The following is a 24,631-nucleotide window of genomic DNA, read 5'->3' as shown; positions in this document are numbered from 1 at the left end:
AGAGGTAGAGCATGAAGGCAACATCAAACTCCTGGGCATTTACATTTCTTCTGACCTTTCCTGGACAGTGAACACCTCACACCTGGTGAAAAGGGCTCAGCAGGGCAATCTTTTACAGAGCCATGTTGTCTCTCAGTCTGACAGTGTGGTATGGCAACCTCACAATCCAGAACAGAAAGGACCAGGGATGTTGACTACCGTGTCTGAACTCAATTTATAAAACAAGAATCAAGAAGACGGCTCAGGGTTTACCAAAAGATTGCTCCCACCCGGGCAATGCACTATCCCATTTCAATCAGGAAGAAGGTCCAGGAGCATCAGGTGTAAAACAAGCAGACTGAGGAACAGTCAAAGATGTCAATTATCTGCACTTTTGTCCCTATGGCCTATTTATTTATTCTATTTTGTTTTTATTGTGTTCTTTTGAAAAAATGTAATTATTTATCATAATGACAATAAATGTCTTGCATAATAATAATGATAATGATAAAGTCCACCAAAAAAATAACAATTTATAATAATAATAGTTCAACATATTTCTAATTATTTATTTTTACTTATTGATCAAAAAAGTTTTGAGCTTTTTTTTAAACAAATATTAATATACTGAATATATACTGAATAGTTTTCTGACACAAATTGTTTCCAATCAAATGTATTTATTCATTCACTTTTATATGGTTTCCTTCTTTTTATATATAGTAGTAATTATTTTATTGCCTTTTTTGACACCACCTGAATTTCTTTAAACCAAAATACTTTAGAACTAAAGAATTTAACTGTGTTTCCTTTGTTCCTTTCTATTATTATCTATTATGTATTATTTCTATTATTATTCCTTATTATAAATATGTATTATTATTTTTTCCTTTCCATCTATCTATTATTATTATTATCTATTCTTTTATTGAATAGAAATGAATATAGATAAATGTCTGTTTATTTACTGGGATGATCTTGGATGTATTATGGCGCTTTTGTAAATTTTGACATGCAGTTTATTGCAGTTTTATTCTCTCGTTGCCATGTTATATTCACTAATTATTTTATCTATTGTGTGTCTTTATGTAATATCTTGCCTCTCCTGACAATCATGGATGTGTGAATTAGTTAACTATATTTTTGTTTTCCTGTTTATGTGTGTTTCATTGTCAAATGTTTCTATTCTCAAAAAAGGGTTGTTTTGAAAAAGGCTCCTCTGCATATTTCCACCTGGAGAAATTAATTGTTTTCTAAAGAAGTCCTGAAATATTGAATGCTTGTTACTAAATTTTACTTTTTATTGTTTAGTCAACCGTATATATATATCTTTTTTTTTGTTTTTTTACAATTCTGAGCAACCAATTATTGTCTTTTGCTGATTTGGTTTTCAGGTAGGATCTTTTCTTTATTTTTCTATTGTTTTGATGTTTGAAGTTAGGGTTAGGTCGATGGTTTCCTTATTTATGTTCAGTTGTTTTTTTGTTAAAATAATTTTATTTTTACTAAGCCAACTTTATTACACAGAAGGGTCTTGTTTCTTTTTCCTGCAGTGGTCTGTAGGCGCCACATGTTGATCGTCCTGCGTAAGTGATGTTCACACAAGCAGAAGACTGGATTCCTTAATCATCTGGAAGAAGAACTGGTCAGAGGTTTGTTTACATGCAAATAATATTCCAATCACACTGTAACTGTTTAAATTGACTTGAATTATCAATGCAGCCACGTTATTATTCTATGACCTCCTGGTCGCCCTGGGAGGTGAGGCGCCTTCTGTGGCTGGCTGGGGGGCCAGTTGCTCGGGGGGGGGGGGGGGGGGGACCTTCTTCCCCCGTTTGTGTCCATCCGCCTGCTCCTTCCCACTCCCACCCAAACAAATTTTGCACACATGCACAAAGGGCTCCAAGAATTGTTCGGATGGGAAATGCTGGTGGGGCTGACTGGGAGTGACTCTCTTTAGGGCCTTGTTGGCACCCGCCCTCCATTCCACTTTTACTCGCATATCACACAGACACCTTGATTCATCTAGGGTCTTGTGGGGATGGTCTGGTGGAGGGGGGCACGGTGAAACAACCGGGCTCACCTTTCACCGGTCCGCCCCCCAATTTTAACTCTCACTTTAGACACCACACACTGCATGTTGGCACCACACACGCAGCAAACACACACTCACACGGAGGGACCCCAGGATGGGGCTGCTTTATCCCTCCTCCTAACCCACAGTGTATTGATGGACAGATATCTTCCGCTTATCTTTGTGTCAGAATTTCACGATTGGATGTAATATTTGTCTTTCTGCAGATCTAGCATAAATACCTCACAGCATTTATGGCACTTGTATCCCCTCACTTTCTCTCCTCTCTCTTTATTATTTTTCTTCTACCCCCCCCCCCCCCCCCACACACACACACACTTTCCCACTCTCTGCCTCCTTTAATAAAGAGAATACATATATATACTTAAAATACTAAATGTAACAAGATAAATAAAAAAATAATAATAAAAAAAACAAAAAGAGAAAATCAAAAGGGGTTTGTACAAATTCACACTGGTTATCCGAAGATTCATAACCTCTTTTTGTTATGGTAAGACCTGTCCAACACAAAAGACCTTCAGCTGTCATCTGTTTGCTCAGTTGTTGGACAGAACAAGTTAAAAAACAAAAAAGATTGTTCAATGTAAGTTCTTGTATTTTACAAAAGATGTTTTTTTCTGCATTGATTTAACCAAGTTCTTTTTTTCCCCCTTTAAATTGCAATTTAATTTGATGAAAAGCACTGTTCGGATTTTAATAATACAAATAGAATTTATTTGTATAGCACCGTTCAAGATAAAAAAATCAAAAAGTGCTTCACAGTAAAACACGGTAAGGCAAAGCGGACTATAAAAAAAGATTTGTGAAAAGGAAATATTAAAAAGATAGGATTTTAGCTGCTTTTTAAAAGAAACGGATTAATTTCATTTTCATCAAATTGATTAATTTGTAATGATGATAAAATATGTACTCTGTTACGGAAAGGTAATTTTTTAGTTTTGCCTAATTTTAATGAATTCTAACAACAAACCAAAGGCTAAATTGCTGTTTTAAACGACCTGTCAGTTTAAAGTTCTGGTTTAAAATGCACGTGAAACACAAGTATTTGTTAAAAAGAAACAAAAAAACAAACAAACAAAAACAAGTTATAAAATCAAAATTTATATTCCACCCCAGGGATCTAATTTTACTTTAACCTTTTAGTGAAACACATTTTTCACGTTCAAGGAATATGTTTTTTTTCCATTTGTTATATTATATATAATCCGCATGTTTTTTCCTCAAATATTTCTATTATTAATGTTTCTATTAATCATATATGATTTTTCTGCATCACAACAAATGTGTAAAATGGCTGAAATTGTCGCAAAAGACTGCCCGTTTAAATGTGCAGTTTAACCAGATTAAGCGGAATACAGGGGTGTCGTATTTTTCGCTAAAAATAAGCTCTTTGGTGGGTTTTTGGGTGGATCTTTGGTTTTATTTTAGGTGGAGGTGTTCTGCCTGACATTTGAGCGCCTCCGTCACACCGGATGAGCGCTCTTCTCCTCTTCCTCTCGGCCCGGTTTGGTGTGTCTTTCCTTCCGGCTTGTCAGAGAAAGTTGAGGGAGGTTCAGCGGTAACTGGACTTTTTCATAATGGACAGCCAGGGAAGGAAAGTAATGGTCTGCGACAACGGAACCGGGGTGAGTTTGCAGTTCGGGCCCAGAGTGTCATTTCGAACGGCGTCGCCGAGTCGCTGGATTTTTTTCCCTCTGAAACAGGAAGTGGCTCTGTCAGCGTCCGAGCTAGCTTGCTAGCTAGCTAACTGGGTGTGAAGCTAGCTAGCCGATTTTTCATTCATCCGGACATGATGCGTAAATAGCTCACAAGGTGGCTGCAAATACCAAAATTAAGTCTCAATGTAAAGCCTCGCGCGTAACTTTCATAATGACACACATACGTGGGGGAATATTTGCATATTAGCAGCGAACATGAATACAGCTAAAGTTGCTAACTAGCATGTTAGCTTAAACAGCTGGAAGTCTGGTTCCTCCTGTCTGATCGCTGCCTCAGATACCAGACATTTATTTGCTCAGCAACCGCCGAGAATGTGCGGGCTTGTCGCTCCTGCCACCATTTTGGCTCTATTCGCAAAGAAAAACGGGGAACTTTCCGCGTTTTATGGCAGCTAAACGCGGCGCTGTCTCTAGGCCGTGTCAGGTGAATTGAGGAACCCATCACTCAGCAGATCAAACGTCTCAAATGTTTCCTGACTTGAGACCAGCGAGGTGTTCGAACCTCGATTGGACATGTAAGCTCAGCCGCTGTTCATCCCCTGAGGTTTAACTCAAGCTAAGTGATGACATCGAAACCCGTGCGGCCAGAAAATCGCAGGAGTTCTTTGAGAAATCATGATGCGGAAGTGCCCACACCTGCGAGAAAAAGAACCCGAAAACGTGATTTAAAAAAATTCTAACGCTGAAAAAATAGCAGAACAAAGTGTTTTGCATTCACAACGGATTGCCGTTTAAAAATTCCTTTCCCGAACAACAAACCCCCGACAATTTTTAGAAAATGTAGCGCGGCAATGGTATTTCCTGAGCTACAATGTAATGAAAAAAGTGCATTTCCTGCAAAAATGCCCTTGCAGAAGCTGACAAGCGATGATCAACGAATCATCAATAAACTAAAGTCAATTTCAAATAAAATAAAACAAAAACATTTTGTTCTCTGATGTTGCAGAAGTTAAAAACAAAATTTAGTTGGAAGAATTCATAAGAATAATTTTAAACAAAAAAACAGATTTTCACAGCAAAATTGTCAGAAATAAGTCAAAATATTATTGAAAAACACATCATTTAAAACCGTGCTTCAAGCGTCCCAATAATGTTAAAAACTTCTGTAATGTAAAACACTTTTTGTGTTTTTGGAAAACAAAATTTTTACAATGTATATTACCTCTAAATATTTATATCTCCAATTAATAAATTTTTGTTGCCATGGTATTAATTGACCACAATTTTGACTAAGTGAAAAAACGGAACAGTACGGATTTAATGTTTGATCTTGAAACTGAAGGTTTGCTGAATTTTTTTTAGCTCCTAAAAACCACAAAGGAAGGATTTGAACCTTTCTGGTTCAGCAAAAATGACGTCATCTTTTAAAAACCATAAAGGACAAGTGTAAGCACAGGAAACGTTTTTTTAAGGGGGACATTTTTTTTAAAATACCAAAGTGGTTGAAATAGCTGAAAACAGGATCTCAGAGGTTCTCAAACTGCCTGATTCAAGTTAATCTAGAAAGTAGGAAGACTTTTTGTTTTAGTAGCCATAATGTAACTTTGAAACTTAAGGTTTCTTTGCTACTTGATACAAGAGACACTTTTTTTTTATCTTTGCAATTAAAAGAGGAAATTGTCCCTTCATATACAGATGACACTCCCCATTGTAAACCCTGAGGTTGTATCTGTATGTTTAGGAGAGACCGCTCTTCCTGTGATTTTTCCATGACCTCCTGAAAGAAGTCCATGCTGTGACAGAGAAGAGCGGTTTACCTTCATAGAGGTTTTTGTGAGGCAGGAGGAGACTGCAGGAGGTGAAAGGGTGCAGATAAGGCAGATGGAGCTCTTTTTTTTGTAGAAATCAGGCTGGTCTCATTTTGACGGTTTGCTGTCGTGACGTTCACACAAACGTGCAGCTATGCTTCATCGTTTAGTTAAATTTAGAGTACAGAGCTGAAGGTGCTGCGATGAGGTGAGGTTTTATTGAACAAAATGTGCCGTGTTTTCAATAACCTTACTTTTTGGTTTTCTTTCATTTTGGACAAATGTTTAAAGCAAAGCAGCTTAAACTCCAGATCAGTGACTTTTTAATTGTAGCTAAAATGAGACAGGACTCAGCAGAAGTGTGCTGCTTCATGCTCCTTTAGAAACGCCTCAAACAGATTTTTCTGACTGATCTAAAGGAGACGCGGAGGGTTCTGAAACCTCCTCGCGGCTTTCATGCTGCTTGTCTGCAGTAAGATTGAGCGAAGGAGTGTGGTCCTTTTTTTTTTTTTAATTGTCCTGAAGGGGAATATCCAGGAAGCACCGGACAACCTCATTTCCTGTGCAAACTGTGCCTGAGTCGCTTCCAGGTCATTTCCCCGCAGCTCGGGCCTCCAGAGCAGAGAGCAGAGGTCCAACAGTTCCTCCTGGCACTTCCTGCCCACTGTCAGAGGAGGATGTCGGTTTGACACCCGAGCGGGCGGCTCTTTCGAGATGAGGTGTTAAGTGAGGTTAAAGAGAAGAAACTGGAGTTCTGAAGTCACCTTCTGTAGATTTTCCCAGCTGTTGTTATCCAAAAAAAAAAAAACACTGACCTGTAATTACATGAAAGTTGATATATATTACTTTTTTCCCTCTAAAAGCAGCATTTTTCTGGTTTTAAATACATAATTTTGCTTAAAAGATTAAACATAACTTTTTCCTCATTTTAGGAAAAAGCAGTCAGAATTTTAGACTTTTAGTTGTTTTATTTTGACATGAAGTATTGATATTTGTCTTTGAAATACGGGTATCATTGTGGGTCTGTGTCCTAAAAACTCCCATAATGCAACTCTTCAGCCAGATTTCTTTGCAGATGACGTCATCGTTGTCATCTCCCTCCTTCGTGACGTTATGTCATTGCGTTTGCTAATCACTTCCTCTTTCCACCTGCAGTTTGTCAAGTGTGGCTATGCCGGCTCCAACTTCCCAGAACACATCTTCCCTGCGCTTGTTGGGAGACCCATCATTCGCTCCACGGCCAAAGTGGGCAACATTGAGATCAAGGTAGGATCTGGTTCTCCTGATGTTCCTCGCATGTTTGCTTCATGGAGGTCACGTGACAGGAAATGAGTGTTTTCTTTGTTTTATTAAAAAGTGTCAAAAGGTTTCTGGCCTTTTCCCGGTGTTTCCTTCTGTCAGTTTAATTACTCTTCTTTAATTGTGTTGTTTTTTTTTGTCGTACCTGCCTTCCTTTTTCTCCATGTTCTGTTCTTCCTCCATGAGGTAGAATGTCCAGAAGATGGTAAGTTCAGGTTGGTGTGTGCCTCCTGTTCTTGCCTGCTACAGCGAGTGGAGTTATGTCATGCTCTCAGCTGGGAAAAAGAACACTGCTTTTTCTGTAACTTCTTTGCTTCCTGATTTACCCCTTTGGTTTGTCTTCTATTTCTTCCTCTCATTGTTCTCCTTTTCCTTCTTCATCTTCATGTTTCTTACATTTTCTTCTTCCTTCTCCTTCATCTTCTATTTCTTCTTCTCCTTCTTTAGGTTTTGTTGTCTTATTCCTTTTTTTCTTCCTCCTCCATTCTGTCTTCTTCATGCTCTTTTTCCTCCTCCTTCCTTTTCTTCATCTTTATCTTCTTAATTGTTCTTTTTCTTGTTATCTGTGACCCCTGATTAGACTGATGTTTTTCAAGTCAACTCTTCTCTTTCTTCCTCCTCTGTCTTTCAATTTCTTCTTCTTCTTTGGTGTTTTCTTCTTCCTCCTCCTTCTTCATCTTCCTTTTGTTGTCTTTGTCTTTGACTTCATCTTCTTTGTCTTCATTTTTGTACTCCTCCTATTTCTTCTCCTTCCTCTTTGTCATCTTCTTCCTCCTCCTCCTTTTTCCTTTTTCGCATCTTCTTTTTCTTTGACTTCTTCGTCTTCCTTCTTTCCCCCTCTTCCTCTCCCTCCCCAACCACCTCCTCATCCTTCTCTTTCTCTTCTTCTTTGTCGTCTTCTTCCTCCTCATCCAGCTCGTTTGCCTTTCTTTCCATAAAGTGTTTTTAGGGAATGAGGTGTGGGTTGTGTGAACGTCTCGTCAGGCTGGAAGTGTTTAGCAGGGAAGAGCTGCGCTGAATCACGCAGCAGCTGTTAGCGGTGGAGCGCTAAAAGACATTTTGGACGCCTTCCACTTCCAGAGTCTCTGATCTTCGTCCTGACACTTCTAGCCGGCTCTAAACCAAACAAGAAAAGAGTTAAATCTCTATCAGCTGCAGCTGCATCGGTTCACCTCACAGAATCTATTTTTAGTATCTTTATCACATTAGAATCAGTCTAAATCTGCATGTATTTGTGAAAAAGTTAGTGCTCCCCTTTAATATCTGATTATCCGCCAAATTCTCAATTCACTTCGATATTTAAAGATAAACTGTAATAGAAAAAGTGATGATTTTTTCTACTCTCTGCTGTCTTGACCCAATTTGAATGATTTTCTTTCCAATATTTATTTCTGTTTTCTGCTTTAGCCACTTGAATTATAAAGAAAACAAAAGCCTTTAAATAAAAGAAATGGGCATATTTGGAACCAAAAATGGAAATCTAATGCCATAATTACCGTTTATGTTAAATCTTGTAATTGGAGCAGGGTTTAAATTGATCTACCGCCCGGTAATCTTTTTAAAACCCTTTAATTATGCAAAATAGAAGTATCAGTAGAGCTGCACACACTTAAAATGTGCTTAAAAAGGCTCTGAATCAGAAGCACATCTGCTTTTCTGGGTTTCTTTCTTCCTTTTTTTTCCCCTTTCTTTTATTGAGACCACATGGCGGCGATGCCTGCGTCTGGTACTTTGTTAATGCCACAGGATGAACCCATATAACGCTGCCTGGAGCAGGCTTTTGATGTCTCCGAGTGGAAGGTGAGACGCCAGGGCTGTGGCTAACGGCGGCCAACCCCGGGCGCTAACCCGGCAGCTGCTCACATGGCCGTGTGCCCCGCATGCCGACAGTTGAATGAGGATGAAACGACTGTTTTGCCGTTGCCAGGGTTGAAGTGTTTACAGGTGTTTGTGCATGGAAAGATGGTGAATTGGTGCATGCTGGGTAAAAAGAAGTTTAATTGATTTTTTTGTTTGTTGATGACAAAAAGGCAAATGACCCAAGAGAAGGTTCAAATGGAGCTTTTCCACATGGGACCCCACTCATGGCCATTTCTAAATGTATCCCCCCCCCTCTTTCTCAGGACTTGATGGTGGGAGATGAAGCCAGCGAGCTGCGCTCCATGCTGGAGGTGAACTACCCCATGGAGAACGGCATCGTCAGGAACTGGGATGACATGAAGCACCTGTGGGACTACACCTTTGGGCCAGAGAAGCTCAACATCAGCTCCCGCAACTGCAAGATCCTGCTGACGGAGCCCCCCATGAACCCCACCAAGAACCGGGAGAAAATCATTGAGGTACGCTGGTACAAGGACGGGGGCTCTCCTCTGGGGGCCTGCCCACTTCAGCTTTTTGAAGCTGCTTTTCTTTGTGCTTAACGAAACATTAAAGCTCAGAAAGCTTTTATTTTGAAAAAATCATGCTATCAAAGCCCTCCATCCAATCTACGCATCTGAGGTTGTTGATCTAACACTTAAACTATCTAGATTTTTTTTCTTCTTAAGCAAATAAATGTAGTTTATCCAGATTTAATAAAGAATATTCAATTTTCCTTGATTTTCTTTTAAAAAATGTACCCTACATACTTTAATCCTCAGTGTAAATCTGGAAAAAATTTGCCCGTTTTGGCAAATTTAATCAAAATACTTAATTGAAAGACCTTCTTTAACACATGAAACAAGAAGGTAATGGACTTCTGGGCTTTGATTTTATAGACACAAGCACTTGAGCTTCATACTTTGATCTTTTTAAAGTTGTAACTGAATTGGAGGCTTTTCTAATGGGGAACAGGCCAAAGTGGAGGTCTTCTGATTAAAGGAAATCCCTGATCACACCTCCAAAGTTTTGGATCTGACATCAAAGGTTGTCCAGGATGACGTTCCATCCCGTTTTTATTCATGAGGGTCTGCACTTGTAGATGTTTTCTTTCTACTTCTTTTTTTCTCTGTTTTTGGATCATCTGGTTTTGGTTCCTCCTGATTGTGTATCAGGATGAGGCCTTCACTTTTGTTTTTTCCTGCAGGTGATGTTTGAGACGTACCAGTTTGCAGGAGTCTACATCGCTATCCAGGCGGTGCTCACTCTGTACGCTCAAGGTAAGAAAAGGTTTGGGGTTCGGCACTTATAACAGGAGAGGCCCAAAGCCGCGTCATTACTTTCTTTTCAAAGAGTTTGATTTGAAAAGCAGTAAAAAACTAGAAGTGTTTCCCTAAAAAGCTCCGCCCACCATCATGTTTCCATGGTAACATAGCAGTTTTTGTAGTTTTCCATTAGGATTCGGCAGCTCTCGGGTTCTGGTTTTGGCAGGTCTTCTCACCGGTGTGGTTGTGGACTCGGGTGATGGCGTGACGCACATCTGTCCCGTGTACGAGGGCTTCAGCCTGCCGCATCTCACCAGGCGCCTGGACATCGCCGGCAGGGACATCACCCGCTACCTCATTAAGGTACGCCACGCCCGGACTCCCCCGAGCCGCTCCTCAGGTGGCAGAGTGTAAGGAACTGTTTTCTGTTCGGCGCAGCTTCTGCTGTTGAGGGGCTACGCCTTCAACCACTCGGCAGACTTTGAGACGGTGCGCATGATGAAGGAGAAGCTGTGCTACGTGGGCTACAACATCGAGCAGGAGCAGAAGCTGGCGCTGGAGACCACCGTACTCGTGGAGTCGTACACGGTAAACGCTTTCCTAAATGCTTAAATCATGCGATCTTCAGATGATTGGTACATTCAATATGTTAAACGCGTTCTCAGTGGTCTTTTACTTGTGATCCTAAAAATTTAAAAACCTGTTGTCGAGCCCCCCACCCTCCGCGTTGTTGAGTTCTCTGTTTACATGCTCTCCTGCTAGCTTACAGCCCCTCACACCCCCATCTTAACATTAGCAGTGCAACAGAGTATATATATAAAACATTGGAGCTATCTAGTCGTATAGTTTTGATCAAGATGTCGGTTCCGAAGAGGTAAACAAGGACTTGCATGGGTCCATTTGTCTACATGTGGATGCATCGGAGTGGAGCAGAGAGCTTGCCGCCCCCCCCAGCATATTTTGTCACAAATACAATCTTTTTCTAATGACATTTTTTCGTCTGCTCCACATTCACAAGGATTTAAATTAAGAAAAACTCAAAAATACAATTTTTAGCCTAACTTTCTTTATAAATGTCCTCCACATGAACACGGTAAAAATACCAAAAACAGCATTTTCATTAGTGGGTTTAGAAATTGGATGCAGAGGTTTGGAGGAATGCCCTCAGTAAGCTTTTTTTTTTGGGAGCAGAAACTTATCTTCATAGTTTAACATAGTGAAAATAATATTTATTGAAGCAGTTTGTTCCTGGAAGGAAGGAAGGAGGAGGAACTTCTGAGTGGTTTCTGCAGATCGATGATGCGTACATTCCTCTGTGTCCTGATTGTGTCCTGCTGCTTCTGCTCATTGAGTTGGTCTTTTATTCTTCTTACAAACCCAAAGGTCACTCTGTAAACTCACTTGATGCTAAATATTTAGCCAAAGAAACATAAAAAAAGTATGAAAATCTTAAAAAATGTGAACCTTTGACCCCCCCACCCCCCTCTCTCTCTTTCCTGCCTGGCTGTTTGTGGAAAACCAGATTTTCCAGGCTGGTTTCTGCCTGCCTGCATCTCCGGTTGTAAACTATGTCATGTTTTTGTGGTTGAAAGAAGAAGCTCATATTTAAAATGTGATTTCAGGAAAACTTGGACGTTACATTGAGCTTTTTCTGAATTACTGTAGTTAAAGCTTTTATTTTTATTGCTGTGAAATGAGTTCTTTCCGTATCCGTCAGCGCGGGCTTCATATTTCTGCTGAAAATAGCCACAGATGAAGAAATGTGCCTCAGAGGATTTGCTTTTCTAAAGTGGCTGAATTCTGAAGTAATCGGAGCTAAATCTGCTTCAGTTAAAGGAGACGGCCACATGCTCTTTTTTTGGCCCTGCTGGCTGCGTCTGCACTGTTTTCTCTGGGACTCAAACGTGTGGAGGTGGGGGTGCAGGGCCTCCATCAGGCTTGCTTTTCTTTCCGAGCTGCTTTTTATTTTATTTTTTTCCTGCGCTGGGAACCGCAGAACCTAAAGCTGCAGTCTGCCCTTCTGCACGCCTTGCCGAGCACATGTTGTGTCTCTGAGCCCACTGTGACCGCCTGTGTTTGGGTTGGTGTGGGCGGGCGAGCACGCGAAACAAGGAGGGCAATGTAGCTGCGGCCGAAAGGGGCCGCAGACTGCGCCTGACATCATTTCCTGTGCAGCCGTTTTTGCGGCAATGGTTGTACTCTGCTTCCTTCTTGCTGAACGTCTTATTTTTTTAGTCCAAAGTGTTCCGCTTCAGCCGTCTCACTGGCTCTCATCTGGTCTCTCGTTTCCATGCGTCCAGCTGCCAGATGGCCGCGTGATCAAGGTGGGCGGCGAGCGTTTCGAAGCCCCCGAGGCGCTCTTCCAGCCCCACCTCATCAACGTGGAGGGGGTGGGAGTGGCTGAGCTGCTCTTTAACACCATCCAGGCCGCGGACATCGACACCAGGTGAGATAAGAAAAGCGCACGCTCACTTCAAGTCCCCAAAGGATGACTCAGCATCTCAATCATTAAGTTAAGTCCCACGTCCCACTCTCACTGACCCGCATCCCTCTGTCTGCGTTCAGGGCCGAGTTCTACAAACACATCGTGCTGTCTGGGGGGTCCACCATGTACCCGGGCCTGCCCTCCCGACTGGAGCGGGAACTCAAGCAGCTGTACCTGGAGCGGGTGCTGAAGGGAGACGTGGACAAGCTCTCGGTGAGGAACCTTCAAACCGCCACCGTTTCCCGCCTTGAGGTTTCTGTTAGCAAAATGCTGCTTTAAAGGGCAGAGCTGCATCCTAGATTCAGGTTCAGCAAACTCTGACTCTATGCTGCCAAAACATCACTTTTAATCCACAGTAAACTTGATCCAAACATACTGGCAAGTCAATAAAATGGGGTTGTGTAGTATGCACAAACCACCACCAGGAGGCGCCAGATGGCCAATTCCTTCCAAACAAAACTGAGCATTTATTTGTTTGTTGTTTTTATGTTTGGAAAAATTCACCATCTCTGTCATGAAGTCGTGAGCTTTCAGATAACCTCTCTTCTTCTACTTTACCCCCTCACTGCTGTTTTTCCTGTCAATCATTTTAGCAACAAATATGTTTGGTACTAAAAATATCAAGGATATAAATCTTTGTTTTCTAGATAATCCAAACCAAAGATTTAATTTGAAAGTCTCTGTTGAGACATAAATGAAATTTCCTTTTGCTGTTGGCGCTTTCAGAATTCAAAATTCACCATCACAAAACTCTCGACAAGTTTGTGTTCATTTCATTGTCGGCTAAATGAGAACTGGACTGAACAATCCGTCCCCCTTCGTGTTCCAAACAGGAAGTACCTGCTGGTCCCAAAAAGGCGAAATTCCAAAGACTTTTTTTAGAGAAATAAATCGCTTTTACTCAGTCATTATATTTGTCAGAATTACTATTCTTAATCTAATGCCTTTTATGAACATGTTCTTGCTAATCCTAATATTTTAAATATTTTTGCTGTAATGCAAGTTATCCAAGTTATAAACTGACCAATCAGATGCCTCATTAAAAGTAGGCGGCCTCGCGTCGAACCTTTGAAGCAAGATTCTCCCACGCCCATTTTAGTGGAAGGGGTGTGACCTTTTAACGTGCTCACTCCTGATTGGAGAGAATGGTTGCCATAAAAATGTAGACGGACCAATCATGAGTTGTTGTTTTTTTTAATTTATTTTTTTTAAACTTGTCCTGTCCAACAGCTGGGCAGACAGATGAGAACTGAGGGCCTCTTGTGTTGGACATATGTTACATTTACAACAGGGGTTATTAAAATTCAGACAAACCAAAGGTATGTCTGAATAAACCCTTTTGTAATTGAGGCCAAACTTTATTCATTTTAATCATGTTTGAAAATCTTTAGTGTTGGACCGGACGGAAAAGGAAAGAAGGGAAGAAGAGAGGGATGTTAGAGAGGGGGGGGGGGGGTGATAGTGAGAGGGGGGGGTAAGACCATGAAGCAGCATAGAGCAGCAAGTTTACTGGTTGTTTATCATAACGGTACGGTTCAAATGTAGTACAAAAAGGGCGGGGCCTGTCCACACACACTCAAATGTTATCAACACACCTGCTAGCTGCAAAAATGTCCACATGTCAACATGTACACAATACAGATAAAAAACAGGACCAATCATGACTTACTGAGGACGTCTGATTGCAACTTGGCGAAAGACATGGTGGAAAAATGAATTGACTTCATTTAGTTGGAATCAGAAGTAAGCCATTTCTATGGATGACGTCACGCCTGATCCATCCAGTTATGTATTATACAGTCAATGGTTAATTCTTTAAAAAGATGCATGTTTTCTAAATCTGGTTGGACTGAAGGGCGCCGTCTTGAGTCAAAATATATTACACCAAAAACATTTTTTAACTGCTTTAGCACCTTGGTTGGGAAATTACATTCAAAAGTAATAGTTACAGTTATTATATGATCCAAAAGTTATGGCCTTAGTAATTGAATTGCTCTATAGTAAACATAACTTTAGGAAAGTGATTTAAAAAAATGACTGAAGGTAAAACTTGAGATTTTTCACAAGTCAATGGAAATGAGAAAAAAAGATGTGTATATAAGGATAACCAATATTTATTACATAATGTTTTAAAGTCACCATTTCAATAAAATAAAATTGAATTTTGTAATCCAGATTAATCAAATGTAAAATCTCATAATTTTGTGCTTGCTGATAAAATCCTCTCTTCTAGACTTACTACATTCATTTTGATATTGTGGACCTTAATGACTTTGAAGTATTTTTTATAGCTGCATGTATGAAACATCAACTTTTCATCAGGCTGCTTTTTCCACCTGATGTTTGATGTTTGGTGCTTTTTGTGTGTGGGGGACATGCTGGCTAGTATGTAGAACAAAGCTGGGTCTGATTGACCAGCATGAAACATGACATTGCCTTAGCTTATCAGAACAACCATCCTTTTTCCCCCCTCTAACAGACGTTTTATAGCTCAATACCAGCTAGTGGTGGGTTTCGTTTGCAGTTTAACTCCCTTCACGGAAACACAATGTGTTTACATTTCAATAACGGTAATGGCGTTCTTAAAACAAACGGTGTTAATCTTTTACTGTAAAAATAGGAGTGGTACAGAATGCTAACAGCATTTTGACGGTTTAGCTCATCATGGGGGTTCAGTCCTGTAGAGGTTTGTCTGTTGTGAAACATCAAATGTAAATGATTGGTCAAATGCAATAGTCTGAAGAAACCCCGCCCACCACATATCTTAAAATCTTATCAAACTCAAAATTTCAATAGGACACACTATTTGCAGATGACACCACTTTAATTAGGAAATGTAAATTTGGGGAAAAATACAGCAAAAAATAGTTAAACTATTGCAGTTTTTTTTTTATTTTGGGAAAAAATAAAGCCAACAAAGCAGTAAAAAGCCTCGACTGTAATGAGAACTGGACTAAGTGACGTGATCCATAGCAAATGCCTTAATTCCGGCTCAAACAAAATGAAGATAATTCAGTCGCCTTCTTTTATGATATAAACGCCGCCATGTTGGAGCCAGACGACATCAATAAGCAGTGATTTGTCCAAATCTGCCACTAGAAATCGGAAACCTGTCGAATGATCAATGTGAGACTACATACTTTTATGTTATTGGCCAGTTTATAACTTGATGAACTTGAACTACAGAAAAAAATCTATAATGGAAAAAAAATTGGTATCATCAAGACCGTGTTAAAAAAAATGTATCAGAGCAAGAATGGTTATTCTGACAAATGGAATGACTGAGTAACAGCTGCTTATTTCTCTATAGACGTCTATGGGACTTTGGCTTCTTTGAGCCAGCAGGTACTTCCTGTTAGGAACACATGGGGGGGGGTCACTCAGTCCAGATCCAGCAGCTTCACATAGTATCTAGTTTGATGCTGCTTGGCTGTTTTTGTGATGCTAAGTAGCAGGTTTTGGGGGGATGGGTGAGAAGGATGATCCGTAATCAGGAACTCACCCTTTCGCCCTTCTTTTTGTTCTGCAGAAATTCAAGATCCGGATCGAGGACCCCCCCAGGCGGAAGCACATGGTGTTCCTGGGTGGAGCTGTGCTCGCCGACATCATGAAAGACAAGGATAACTTCTGGCTGACCCGGGAGGAGTACCAGGAGAAGGGAGTGCGTGTGCTGGAAAAACTTGGTGTCACCGTCAGATAAAGCACTGGACAGACACGATAACACACACACCTTCACCGCACACACACACATATCCCAAAGCATATATCCATTTGTCCCTCTTCTGTTTTGGCTCGAGATTTTCTAAACATCACAGGGATCCAACATCCTCCTCCTCTTCGCTTCCTCCTCTCTGCTTCGGGATCTCCTTCTAAGCCCACAGTCATTTCATCTTTGCAGATGGCAAAACCCAAACTCCGGCTGGCTGGTTTGGGGACGTTTGCCCGAGAATTGCTTCGTTTTTTTTTTAGACAAACTTCAGAGGGGAACCAAGTCCTTGCAAAATTCCAAACTCCTCACGGCCGCTGACTGCTGCATCGTTTCCAAGGCGATTGCACCTCACGTCTGTTTTTATATATTTTGATATCGCAGCGCTGTTTTCTGGGAGTGGGATGACTTTCTTTTGCTTCTTCTTTCCTTTGGAAAGCTGTTGCCGTGCACAGCTAAAAAAAAGAAAAAAACGGAAAAAAAACGATTGAGATCACTTTGTTTCAATGAGAATTGAAAGTGGGAAGCCCCTGGGCTCGGCATCGGGCCTGTGACGGTACTGGGGAGGGGGGTATTAAAACGGTGGTGGGACGTAAGCGGGAGTCAGTATTTGCTCAGGCGGCCTCTGGATGTAAAGCAGTTGAAGCAATATTTGTGCAGCGTTCTCTCTGATCTGCAGAGGCAGTTTCGATCCGGAAAACTCTGAAACTGTATCTTTAAAAGGGTAAAATGTTGTTGAGACCATATTTAAGTTCTCCAGAGCGACTCCCCGCGGTTAGCTTGATGATTACTGGAGGCACTTCTATTTTGAATAAATGTGTATATTTTTTTTTCTCTCTGCTTTCCATGAACGTCTATCCAGTGCCAAGTGCAGTTAATGTTAACTGGATCTATCATGTTTTAATGTTTTTCTTCTGTCACGGTTTGTTTTTATTTTCCTGTGTTGTTCATAGCATAACTGCCTAACGCTGATTTAAATAAAGAAAAGTGATTTATAAGGTTGGCTGTGTGGCGCTTTCATGAAGCTCTAGGAGTTGAGACGGTGGAAAGATGGACGAAGTGTCGTCTCTCCCCCGCCACGCAAACAGAGTTCAGCACGCAGGAAGAGGAAGAGGAAAGTGGCTCTGGCGCCACCAGAGGAAGAGGCTCTTTCCGTGCCTGAAATAAAGAATCTCACCCCAGACTCTTCCTGTTTCTTTCCATTTTAGTCTGGCGGCACTTCCCTCTTGACCTTGAAGCGTTATTGCTGAGCGATGCTTTCATTCAGAACTCAGAAAAAGCTGAAATTCGGCCAAAACCAAAGATTTCAAGCCATTTTTTTTTAAATCGCTTTCTTTTTTTTTTTTAACATTATCCTCTTACTAGGCCAAACGGTTTTTGTTCAGCAAAGAGGTGAAGAGGCGTTTGGATACATTGAGAATGCTGAGGTTGGAGCAACCAGGAAGGATTTCATGGATGTAGAGGAGGAGGACATGAGTGAGGATACAGAAGATGGGATTAGATGGAGGCTGATGATTCGCTGTGACTCCTAAAGGAAGCGTACAAAAGACGAAGAACAGCTAAATGTTGAAATGCAGATTTAACTCTGTAAAATTTCAAGACTAAAAAACTTGGTGGCACTTCTCTTGTATGTTACCATGGCAACCCAGTTCTGTTGCGTTGTAAATAAAGTTGAGTCTGAAGACCTTAAAGTAGCATCTACACCCCAACACCACCTACAACCATTGACTGAATCAGAGAGCTGGACTTGGTGTGACGTCATACTTATAAAAATGGTTTACTTCCAGCTCCAATCAATTCAGTCGCCGTTTTTTCACGATACAGATGTCGTGTTGGAGCCAGAGCCAAGCAGTGATTGGTACGAGTCTGTAGGAGTCATTGTTTCTATGACAACCACTCTGGCCAATCAAGAGTGAGCTTGTTGTAAGCTGGCTCGGGAGAATCTGTCAAACGTTTCCCACACGTTTATTGAGGCATTTCATTGGTCAGTTTATAACTCAAATTACTTGAACTACAGAAAAATGTGATGGAAAAAAATGAAATTAGGATGATGAAGAACATGTTAAAATAAAAAGGTTGCAGAACACACATGGTTTTTCTGAGAAATAAAATGACTGAGTAACTTTTACAGTAATTTTGGCTTTTTGGAACTAATACTTCCTGTTTTGGAACGCCAAGGGGAGGGGTAACTCAGTCCAGTTCTCTCATACAGTCAATGACTATCCCTAGGAGCTGTGACTGTTCAACAGGGAGGATCATGAGTACAAGTGGCAAAAATGAGTTTCCCTCACAGCATGGGCTCAAGCTTCGGCCATCTGGGAGCATCTCAGAGGAGAACTGCTGCTCCACGTGGAGAGGAGACGGTAGAGGAAGCGTTGACATATGGAGGGAATCCCACCTGGACAGCCTCCTAGGGGGCGCATTAAAGGCAAGAGGAGGCCCAGCGGCAGACCCAGGACACCCTGGAGAGATTATATTTCATCTGTTCTGGATGAGCCTTGCATCCTCGCTGAGACCGCTGCCCCCACAACCAGCCACACGTGTTCACAAAAAACATGACCTCCGACCTTTAGGAAAGACCCTCATCTTGGTGCAATCTTCCTTAAAGCAGATTATACGGCAATCAAAGCTGAGAAAACTGGTTGCTAAGACAAATTGGAGAAATGACGGGTTCACCAGTCAAGGAATTTTTGATTTTCTGTGCAAAATTCAAGCCTGCTAGCCTTTTTTAAAACGTACTGCTGATGCTACAGTTTGTCTCAGATCGCATGATTTTCTTTTACCTTGAAGTACCTAAACTTTAGTTTCCAAGCTGCTTTTTCACAAATCCTTACAAGCTCAGAGATTTCCTACAGGCTGGGGGTGTAGAAGCAGAGGTTTGCCGAGGCGACCATCCAGTTCAGCCTGGGTCAGACAGGGAAGTTAGATCTTCTTAAAGAGAAGCTGCAGAAATGAATTTCCTTTAAAACTCACAAAGACAAACGTCAGGAGCTCGAGCAAAGCCCTCCCTTCCAGTAAAGTGTGTTGGAAGGCAAACGGCGGGGCTCTGCGCGCCCGGAGAGGGGCCACGCCGACCCCATTACACCGGCAGATATCTTAAATGTTTGCACATGTGGATCCTGATGCTGTTTGCAGCCGTTGAGCTGCTTAGCAGGCCCCCCAATAGCCCTCGGGGACCCTCTTCTCTCTTGCCCCCCCCCCCTTCTTCTGCTCTCTCGTGCTCCATTATCGCCCACATGCTTTTCCAGAGACATCCTGATTGAAACAGCTCCTCGATGGCTATCACATGTTCCCGCTGAGGAGGAGGGAGGCAGATGGGGAGGACGGGTGGACTCGCCTTAGTTTTCGTTGTTTCAATTCAGGTCTTTTCTGTAGTTCTCCCATTGAAATATCATATCACTTGATTCATGCAGATTTTTGAATTTGATAGGTGCTATCTGGATTTAGACAAATGAAATAAAATAGTGAGAAATGGACCTTTGAAAGGTTTACACAACCATTTAGCTGATTACACAAAACTCTTAAATCTGTTTCACAAGTAAGACACTGCCTTGCTTTTTAGATGGGGTCAGAACCAGCAACCTTCTGATCGGAAGACTCTACTTTTTAGGTTTGAACAGAAAAGGAAATCAAACTGGTCCAAAGTCTGTACTTGGAAGAAAATCGAGAAAATAGTTTGACCTATTTTTTAAAAATCATTGTCCCATTGTGGTGGTTGTATCATGATTGGGGCTTTTGAACGGCATTTGCTAATAACAGAAAAATGAATGTAACGTTTTACCACCGAAGCTTTAGCTCTTTTGACAAACATAACTCTTCAACCTTTTATGAAATTAACGTTATTCCAGCGAATTCCGAAGCAGAATCGGTGCAAACCGGACATGAAAAACTGCTTTTCTCCACATAAAAATCAGCTGAGTCGTGTGGAATGTGTAACCAGTCAAATTTACGGTAGGTTAAAGAGCGTGTTATTTAGGAGTTGCTGGCGACAGCTATGGTAGAGGGTTAACGATTGTCGTGTTGTGGTGGTTGTACCATGATTGGGGCTTCTTAGACAACATTTGTTAATAATTAAAACATAAATTTAAATTTGAAGACCTCAACTAATGTTAAACTACAACAAAAATACATCAATTTCTACTGTATAAAACTGATATAAACAAACAAAGAAAAGAGGTTTTAGACAAGTCTAACCAAATTAGCTAACTGTTTGATAATTTTGGGGCAAATTTGTATCAAACTTTGGTCAAAACAAAATTTTTTAAGCAGAAACAAATACCAATCCCTTTTATGTACTAATAAAACATAATGTACTGCTTGTTACCATAAAATGAGGCATAAATATGTTGCTACAGGCTGAGCACCAGTCTTTTGGGTTCCCCCAACAGATGTAGGGACATATCAAAGTCTGACTCAAAAAAAAGGACCTTGCAGGCGGTTTCACTGTGTTCTCATTTTTTATTGGAGGCGGAAGGTAAGACACACATTTCACTTTAGTTTCTCACAGACATGGTCACTCTTCTGGATCTAGAAAGTACTTCATTTTTCCTTCTCGAAAAGCAAGAGCTACATACATTGTCCATGTAGGAAACAGTTTTAAAAAATTATAATAAAAATGTACAACAGACAATATATATTTGCTCTTTTTTTTACATAGGTAAATATACCAAATGTTAGAAACTGGTTCCAATTCAGTCGAGTTTTATTTATTTATTTAACATATCAATCCATGCGATGAGTTCAGGCACTTATAAATGGCTCTGAAATGTGAGATCACTCAAACGCCAGAAGAATGGAGATGAAATATGGTTTTTTTGTGTGTTTTTTTTTTTAATCACAATGACCGCTGTCTCCGAAACATTGCATCATTGAAGGACGGGGTTTGTGGTGCCATGTTTGACTGATCCCGGTCGCTAAGATCATGGAGCAGCAGTTGGGGCAGAGAGGATGCAGCATAAACACACACATACACACACACACACACCAAGGACATGCAGGCGTGGGACAGGATGTAAGAAATGGATACAGCCAGGAAAAGAAAAAGGACATCCTCAGGCATTCTGCATTTCCACTACAGTAAAGCACATTTCCTTGGCAAAACAATAAAAATACAGTTTGTTTGCAGGATTTCACGGATTCTTTCAGAATATTCTCCCAAGGGGGATTTGGTTGACGTTTTTCTTTTCATCTTCAAATAGTGCATTGTACTCCCTGTCACATTCTTGACTCTGCCGTGACCCAGTTCAAAAAGCAGTTTCCACTTCAGTGTTTCCGCTGTTTTGCCCGAGTTTGACACAAACGCACCCCAACCCCAAATCTGGCTACAAGTGGGACATTTCAAAAGAAAGGAATAACATGGCAGAAGTTTCCTGATTTTAACATAAATTAAACTGAAGAAAAGAAAATGTAAAGGGGGTTCAATTTTTATCAAATTGAAACAAAAGCAAAATGCTCGCTATAACTGCACATTCAATCTTATATGTGGAATTGTTTTATTATTGAATTATGTCAAGGAAATTCCTCTTAGCAACAAACAGCCTAGTTATGTAGCACCGTGCTTGAAAAAAACGAAAGATAAACGATGTAAAGCAGGATTTATTGTTCTGCGTTAAGACTAAGTTAGCGTGCTAACGCTAACATAATGTCTGCAGGTAAAACCCATTAGGTTATCTTAAAACTAACTTAAACTCTAGATTTACAGAAAAGCTCAACAACGTTTCATTTTTAATGGTGTGTCTTTGAATTCTAGATTTTATTGGCTACCACAACACATTGATGCAATTTAAAGAATAAACTGATTAAATTAAGTTAAAAAGTTCAAATAGTGCGCTATTCAGTAGTTTGTCACAGACCCAGTTTGATGTCTTCTAGTATGACTTGTTCAAAAGTTTGTTGGAATCAGTTCCTGTATTCAAATATTTTGGAAATGTTGAGGTATTTTTTTTCCAAAGCTGGCATACAGGACTGCGTTTTGGTTCCCTTGGGTTGTGTCCGAATTCCCTCACAACTTCACACTATATTGTGTGTTCACCATTTTGTAGGGAATTCCGATTGTACAATTCCAAAGTTCGGTGCCATGGAATTTTCTCCGGAGGTCTCTGCAAAAAAGCAGAGGGCATCGATGCTAACTAGATTGACAAAAATACTACAAAGCATTGCGTCAAAAAAATGTGCTATCAGAAACATAAATAGCCTTTGTAAAATGTTAATTCATATTAAGTTTTTACTTCTGCAAGTGGGTGAACCATATTGCCGTTTAAAAAATATTACTAAGCACATGTCCAAATGGTGTTAAAATTCAGGGCACTAGGTGGTCCCGCACTATATCGTTTTTCAGAGGTTAGCGGGTGGTGAGAACATTTGGACACAACCTTAGATTCAACAGCCAATGTTGACAAGTTTATATAGCCATGGCTAACAGTTGTGCTTATTTTTAAATTTTAATCAACCCATAAGAACCCTGACCCATTTTTCTTAAACATAAAATGATGTGTACTTTACCACAAACCATGTGGACCACAGAACCCATTTCTCATATTTTTCTTCTCCCTTTATGGGTTAATTGCATGACACGTCTTTACAATTCAGCAGACGTGCTGCTAGTTCAAACTCAATTCACATTGATAAAAAGCTAATAAGAACCAGCATTACCCATGCTTCTCATATATTTAACCCTTGTGCTATCCTAGGCACTTTAATGTTGGGAGTTGGGTCATCTAGACCCACTAGACAGTGCTCTGAACCTTTTTTTCTTCAATGATTTGTGATCTTCACTGGTGTCCATGGATTACATGAAATCTTTCCACCTTTATCCACCTTTGTCATGGTAGGGAGAACACGTCAATGTAAGGGTGGGGTTTCTCTAAGATAGCACAAGGGTTAAATTGTGTTTTTGTCCCAAATAGTTAACATTTCACGCTCAACATTATCTCATTCAAAGTCAAACTCCTTCAGGCTTGCCATATTAAAGCTGTGTCAGCCCCTTTGTACATTTTCCGCATATTGCACAAATGAAATTTTGGTCTTTTGTGAGACATGCCTGATAAATGTAATTTATAAGTCTATGAAGACTGTCATTCATCCAGGTTGATTCCATCATAGTAGTAGGTTTAGGGGCTGTCATCTGGACTTAGTTTTTAAAGTTGGAAGACGTTTCACCTCTTATCCTAAAGGCTTTGTCAATTCTGAATTAGCTGGTAAAAGAGCTGGTATATATGCGCTCATGGAGGATGAGTCAGACCTGAAACTGGGTGGTTTTGTCAACTTAGCCTACATGATTTCGGGTCGTTAAGAGTCCTTTGTCCTCAGCTGGGGGTTGGGGAGGCCAGTGACTCCCTCCCCAAACTGGTCACCTCTTTCAGCTGTAACGACCCAGGTGGAACTGGTTCGGTTTGTTTGTGTTTCAGAACACTGCCGTAGATGGATAGAAGAATAAACCTGAGACCACCATTCTTATTAAGAGATGGTTTATCCTTCTTGACAAAGATGGCTTCCTTCACTCCTCGCTCAAACCATCCTTTCTCTCTGGCTAGAATTCGGACTTCACTGTCCTCGACCGAGTGGTTTGTGGCCTTAAGGTGGAGGTGCACTGCAGACTCAGGTCCACTTGAGTTGGCTCTGCGATGTTAGTAAAGCCTCTTGTGTAGAGCACATACATACCAGCTCTTTTACCAGCTAATTCAGAATTGACAAAGCCTTTTGGATAGGAGGTGAAACGTCTTCCAACTTTAAAAACTAAGTCCAGATGACAACCCCTAAACCTACTACTATGATGGAATTTATAAGTGTTTCTTGTGTTCATCTTTCGTCAATGTGCACAGATGTCTGTCAACGGTTTTGACCAATGGGTCTTTACGTAAACTGGGTTTTGAGCTGTCCAAAATATTTGGTCGGTTGAGAATTATGCAGTCTATTTATATTTTACATGGTTTAAATGCAATTACGTAACTCTTACCCAATTGTGCATGATTTTTGCGAGATGCACACGCAAATTTGTGGCTTTCTACGACCGTTCCATGTATTTCTTGCGCTCTTGTCACGCGTGTACCACCTATGTGTAATTTTTACATTGTGTATATGGCGCACAGATCATGTTACACTTATATTTTTTTTAAATTAGTTACAATTAAAAGAAAATTGAGTTTTACAGCTCCAGTCATATGCACAGGTGCATGTCAATGAGGTGTAGAAGGTGTTAAGGTCAATGTCAACATTAATACAGTTATGTAAAGGTTCACAGAGTCCACGGCAGAACTATAAATCCAACATTTTAACTCATTTCTAACAAACCTGTACTTCATTTAATTAACCTTAACTTTTCCCAAACACTGTTAATTATTTTATTTAAAGATATCACTGTCATAACAACCCTCCCATTAATCCTTAATGATGTTTATTTCATCAATTTTTTAATGTCTGTATTCGTTACTAAAGTGGGGGTGATTGTCCATCGCAGGCAAACTCAATTCCACACACTCAA

The 24,631-nt window shown here is 40.5% G+C and overlaps 1 protein-coding gene across 2 annotated transcripts; it reads left to right on the top strand.

Annotated features, from left to right (window-relative positions):
- The first annotated feature begins 3,553 nt into the window (after positions 1-3,553).
- On the top strand, positions 3,554-17,154 carry actr2 (ARP2 actin related protein 2 homolog). Of its 2 annotated transcripts, XM_020709345.2 has the most exons (10): positions 3,554-3,699; positions 6,696-6,806; positions 7,030-7,044; positions 8,963-9,178; positions 9,904-9,976; positions 10,188-10,324; positions 10,400-10,549; positions 12,262-12,407; positions 12,527-12,659; positions 15,976-17,154. In XM_020709345.2, exons 1-10 carry the CDS (start codon positions 3,652-3,654, stop codon positions 16,144-16,146), a joined length of 1,200 nt encoding a protein of 399 aa, XP_020565004.1. In that variant the 5' UTR covers positions 3,554-3,651; the 3' UTR covers positions 16,147-17,154. The 2 variants fall into 2 exon arrangements, with proteins under 2 accessions (XP_020565004.1, XP_004077042.1); XM_004076994.4 differs by lacking the exon at positions 7,030-7,044 and having other exon boundaries at positions 3,556-3,699.
- The last annotated feature ends 7,477 nt before the right edge of the window (positions 17,155-24,631 follow it).

This window comes from Oryzias latipes, chromosome 15 (genome assembly GCF_002234675.1).
Source record: "Oryzias latipes chromosome 15, ASM223467v1".
NCBI lineage: Eukaryota > Metazoa > Chordata > Actinopteri > Beloniformes > Adrianichthyidae > Oryzias > Oryzias latipes.
Note: the sequence above shows the minus strand (reverse complement) of the source record. Positions and strands in the feature narration are given on the sequence as shown.